At 46.4% G+C, this 5,695-nt stretch overlaps 1 protein-coding gene across 1 annotated transcript; it reads left to right on the top strand.

The window, feature by feature from the left end:
* Positions 1-985: 985 nt before the first annotated feature.
* Positions 986-2,891, top strand: LOC123160687 (GDSL esterase/lipase At3g09930-like). Its single transcript, XM_044578534.1, has 5 exons — positions 986-1,142; positions 1,243-1,473; positions 1,655-1,950; positions 2,043-2,319; positions 2,401-2,891. Exons 1-5 carry the CDS (start codon positions 1,088-1,090, stop codon positions 2,643-2,645), a joined length of 1,104 nt encoding a protein of 367 aa, XP_044434469.1. The 5' UTR covers positions 986-1,087; the 3' UTR covers positions 2,646-2,891.
* The last annotated feature ends 2,804 nt before the right edge of the window (positions 2,892-5,695 follow it).

The raw sequence follows: 5,695 nt of genomic DNA, 5'->3' as shown, positions 1-5,695 counted from the left end.
TTATCAAAACGCCGGTTGAATCTTTTCTCAAACAAGTTGAAGCTTTTCCTGTCAATGCTTGTAGCTTTTTTCGTTGCACGGTGCCCAGGTTGAAGCTTCGTCTATCGCCGGTTGAAACTTTTCCTGTCAATGGTTGAAGCTTTTTTTGTCAACGTTTGTAGCTTTTTCCACTGTGCAGTGCCCGGTTGAAGCTTTCTCTATTGCTGGTTGAAACTTTTCCCAGATACAGTTGAAGCTTTTTCTTTCAACGGTTGTAGCAAACGCGAGCATGGTTCCCTAGCTTCGCCCATGGTGACCGTCGCAGCTCGGCGGCTGTGTGCAAGATGCAGCTGCATCACGCGCCGGGTCGCACCTAGCAGCCATGCTGGATGCAACTCGACACCATGCCCCTTGCCTGTGTCGCGCGTGGCCAGCCAGCCTTGTGGCAGCTCGCATGTGAGGCCATGGCGGGAAGTGGGACTGGGGAGCAACGTCCTCTGGAGATGAGGATGTTCGGCAGAGCCGTGGGGCGTGGGTCATCGGCATGAGAGTGGAAGGGGAGATTGAAGAAGAGCGCGAGGCCATGGCGGCGAGCGTCGGAAGAGAGGACGAGCGCGGCCATGGCGGAGCGCATTTTGGGAAGAGGATAAGAAAGGATGAAGGATGTGCGTGGGCCCGCAGAACGCGTGGCGCTTTGGCGTTGGTGGGTGTAGCGCAGCGCGTGTGAGCGACGTTTACCTATAATAAATATGAAGATTAAGAATAGCATCATGCATGGACATGTATTTTAGACGCCACAAAAGGTCAAAGGGAGCGGTAGGTAAACTTGAATCCTCGTACGTCCAGGTGGTAGGATTCGACTTTTGAAGTTAAACAAGAGTCCCATGGTCCTCCAGGTGAGAGCGAGAGATCAATTGGGTAGCTAGGCTAGTTTAAACATAGAGTACATCCGAACTATCCGCGGTCGGTTATGAAGTTCACATGACGTACGCCCATACATTCTTCTATAAATACATAGCTCGGCCATACACCATCTCATCCCATCCTCTCCTCCTCCCTCCGCAGAACCCTCTCCGGACGCCGGCGGGCCGGCGGCGACCGTAGCAACATGAAGCTCCTTCCGACCGTCATCCTTCTCCTCCTCGTCCTCCTTGCATTCGATGGTACGCGCATTATAAACTACTTACTGCCTTGCTTTTCCGTATCATCGAGTTCTTCATGCTCTGCCTGTGTCCACGAATGTACTGACATGAATACTGACAGATGTGGAGGCCCGAGGCACACCTAGGGCTCATCGATCAAATCACCAGTGGTCCAGCATGTTCGTCTTCGGCGACGACTTTGTCGACAACGGCAACGTTCCCAACATCGTCGGTGAAAAGACGTCGCGGCAGTGGAGCTACCCCTACGGCTCTTATCGCAACTCCAATTGGTCTGGCGCTCCTGTTCCAACAGGACGCTTCTCCAACTACCGGATGCAATCAGATTTTATCGGTACGTGCAGAATCTAGAGTACTTAAGCTAACGAATTGATTTTTTAGACTAGTGCTAGACATGTACTCCCTCTAAAACTTTAGTGATCTAAACGCTCTTATATTAGTTTACAGAGGGAGTATCATTATACATCTAAGTGTATCTAAAATAATCAATCGTATCTATTGCCTTGTCCTTGCAGCAAGGATGTTGGGCCTCACTGAAGCCCCTCCAGCGTACGAGCTCACATCAGATCAATCTTGCGATGCATCTGGCATGACCTTCGCTTTTGGCGGCGCTGGTGTCTTCAAGGTGACGTCGACAGCGAAGAAGGTGCCGACCCTTGCTGCACAGGTTCAAGCTTTCAAGAGGCTAGTCAACGACAATGTCATCTCCACACGACAGCTTCACCACTCTGTCGCACTCATCGCCATCTCAGGCAATGACTACATGAGCGGCTCCGAGGCCAATAATGGATTCTACTCAAGCTTCAATGATGTAAGTAGTACCTAGCAGACTATGGCATACAAATTAAACCATCAATTAATATATTGATCTCCACTTTACTAATTAACTTTTTGTGGATGCAGCTCGATATTTACATGGGAAACGTGGCGACCGAGATCCTAGATAATGTGGCGCAACTGCAGATGCTTGGTGTGAGGAAGGTTCTAGTAAATAACTTGCATCCCATTGGTTGCATGCCTTCACAGACTAGTTCGAACAACTACACCACATGTGACCTTCTTGGCAATTATGGTGCATCGGTGCACAACAAGTATCTAAACCAAATGATCGGAGAAAGGGACAACGTCCACGTACTGGACCTCTACTCCGCCTTCACCGACATCGTGAATCACGCCCCTGGTAAGTGTGGATGTTGCAAGTCAAATCTGGTTTCTAATGTGTCAATTCATCTATGTAACTAATTTTTTTTCGTGCATGCAGGTGAAGGGTCAGATCGGTCCAAGGACTTCAAGCGCAAGCTGACCCCGTGTTGCGAGAGTTCCTATGAGGGAGGGTACTGTGGGGAGCGTAGCAGTTCAGGGAAGCACCTCTATGACCTATGTGAGAATCCCGACAAGAGCTTCTACTGGGACGAGACACACCCAACACATGCTGGGTGGGAGGCGGTAATGGAGGCGCTGGAGCAACCTTTGATGGAATTTCTCGATCAGGACTACGTTCCATGATGCCTCGTATTTTTGGCAGAAGCTTGATTATTTGATAGTTTTGGTGCCGTATCTTTTAGGTTAGCATTATATACAGTATGCGTATTTAGGGGTGAGCTTCAGAGGTATTATTTTCGTCATGTTTAGCTTTACCTTTAGTCTAGTAGTAGTCTTTATAGGTGAACTTGTTCCAAATTGCTTAATGTCTCGTATTGCCATGCACTTTGTAGCAAGATGGTACAAAAGAGGGATAAAGTAAACAATTCATCAGGAAATGTGCATGCTCGACAGGAAAACTGATGGCACATCAAGAGATGTGTATTTGGCAGTTTGAGAGGCCAACAGACATGATGTCATACACATGGAACAACTTTTTTCATTCCAACACAACCTGCTTAATTCGACTATACATTCTTGAATGCTACAGTATATATGTAAAATAGATGTTTTTGCTTTGTCTGAAACTTTGATAATGTTGTTTCTAGTGGTTTTATCGCCGTCGAACCAAGATACAGTGTTCACAAGTTTAAGATGTTCTAACTTTTTTCTAATTCGGATGTCTATAGACACGTTTTAGGGAGTATTATATATAACCAATGTTTTGCATGGGCCTTGTCTATTTATCAATCCCTAATAATCTTGATACAAAGGTGAACATCACATCATGAAAAGGTGAAGCATAGAGGCATTTGAAGCTGAACATCACATCATGAAGAGGTGAAGCCTAGCAAGTACTGAAGAATTTAAGTGGTCACCACTGTAACAGAGCAGTGTACATACAAAAGTTGAGAGGAGTAACGTTTCGGTATTCCTCCTATAGACTATAGGGGGAGGGGGGGGAGGGGGGGGGTTCAACAACTCATATATAATGTTCGCGTATAAGTCAGTTGATCATTTTGGGCCAAACCAATACATCCACATCATTCAGCCAGAAAATAAAAATAAAAATAGAGAGCACTTTTTGCACCTGGTGTTTAAGATTCCTGTGGCGGGCGATCGAATAAACATGGCAGCAGAACAACAAGAACAGAGAGCACCTGCCTACCCTTTTCTCAGGAGTACCATAATTGGGATCGCTGTCCTACAGAACTACAACTTTGAAAATCTTGACCAAAAACTACCACTTTTTAAAAATTATGTGCCTAAAAACTACTAAAAACAATTGACGACCATTTTATACGATTTAAGCACTTTATGACAAGCGGCCCACTCGTCAGGGCCGACATGGAAGGAAAGTCAACGCTGTTTATTTTGACCATTAAGTTGACCCTTATAACAGGTGGGACCCACCCGTCAGGGCTAGTCTGGTCTGCTCTCCATCCGTCGTGTCATCCTCTCCATATCAGCACTGCATAATGGCTAATTTATCCGCCTTTTACTAGCAGCGGAGACCATCGGCCAACTGGAAAAGGACCCGGAGCAAGCTTGAGAAGCTGCTTGTTATGCTGACGCCCAAGAGGAAGCAGGTCATCGAGTTCATGCTCGGAAAATCGTCGGATCCAATCAGCTTAAGGCCGAGAAGGATCAGCAAGCACATGATACTGAAAGACTGGAGTCTCAGCTGGCTGCCGCTGAGAAGGAGAAGAAAGAGGTATGTGATTTTCTCGCAAGTAAGTAACTTACCTGTGTACGGCTTTTGCCGGGTTATCTTGAAAAAATATTTATTATGTTTTCGCAGCTGTTCTACCTGGCTGGCCCGGTGAGTCTGGCTTTTCATCTTTAAATGGCCCGGTGAGTCTGGCTTTTCATCCATGGAGAAGATTTTTTGAGCTCTATGGTCCAACGAAGCCGGTCAGAGGGACATGACCGAGCTTTGCTAAACGCCTGAAAGAAGCCAAGCGTCGGATTCAGACGTGGAAGGTGTCAACCTGTCAAGAAGGTTCTCGAGAAGTGTGGGCGATGGCCAAGACACAATCTATTGAAGACCGAAAATCTGGCCAAGGTCGGCCCCAAGCGACGTGATGGAAAGGAAATCAAGGCCAGCGGGAATTATGAAAGCGTTATGCCAGCTGCTCGGCTAATCGAGCAAGATTGTCTCCTCGATACCCTTATAGATGGCCTTGAATAATTTTTGTGAACAGTTTATGCTCAGTATGCCTCTATGTATCTATGTACTTTTACCGTTTCAAGGCTCATATTCGCAGATGTTATACTTCATTAACCAGCTATTGGCTTCTACCTCCTTGGCCAGAGGACGAGGAGTATGCCCAATGTTGGCCTGAATCTTCAGGCAAAGTTTATAGGGAGCGAGACAATCCGGCCATAAGGTCAAAATGCAAGTCCTGCAGAGAGTCATGTTATATTGCTTTTTAACGCAAGTCACGTCTTCGGGGAAAAATAGTTCCTCTACCAGTTCATTTTCCCGGTGTGTCATGTAAATCACAACTAATTAGCCGATATCCTGATATGTCTGTCCGATGACCTAAGGTGGGCTTCAACCCCTATGCTATTAATTACCTTTTGAAAAGGTTCTTTATTTTCACTTGCTCCATTGCCAACTAATTATATACTTGTGACCGCTAGTTTTTGGCTTCACTCGTCTGAGTTACTTACCAGGTTAACCCGGAAGTAACAATGAGGTGCTCCCTTTACATCCTTAGCCAAATTCATCGAAAATGTAAGGGGTAAGCACAGGAGCCTGGCAAACCCAGTTTGACAAAAAAAAAATCCCAAATCAAATTGGGACATCTTCTAGCATACGAGACATACACAGCGGTTGTTCTCACCGTGGTCATTAGCCACGCAGAGCACCATGCCACCGGCAAAGGAGCCTACTAGTACAACATGAAGCGCCTCATCGATGCTTGGAGGCCGAGCATCTGCATGAGTTGGTAGTCTACACCTGGCTTGTCCACGGCTTGTCGGGTGCAGAACATAAGGTGGGTGATCTTAGATAGTGGTTGGCCCACTCCTTGATCACCTTTTGTGCCACTGCAATCTCGAGCTAGGGCATCTCACTATGATCTTGGGGAAACCTAGCAAGTACTCAAGATCTTAAGTGGTTAGCAGTGTACTCCTAGTGTTGAGTACGAATGAAATCAACAACAGAACAACTCACATATAATGGTCAT

Source organism: Triticum aestivum, chromosome 7B, assembly GCF_018294505.1.
Source record: "Triticum aestivum cultivar Chinese Spring chromosome 7B, IWGSC CS RefSeq v2.1, whole genome shotgun sequence".
NCBI classification, from domain to species: Eukaryota; Viridiplantae; Streptophyta; class Magnoliopsida; order Poales; family Poaceae; genus Triticum; species Triticum aestivum.
Note: the sequence above shows the minus strand (reverse complement) of the source record. Positions and strands in the feature narration are given on the sequence as shown.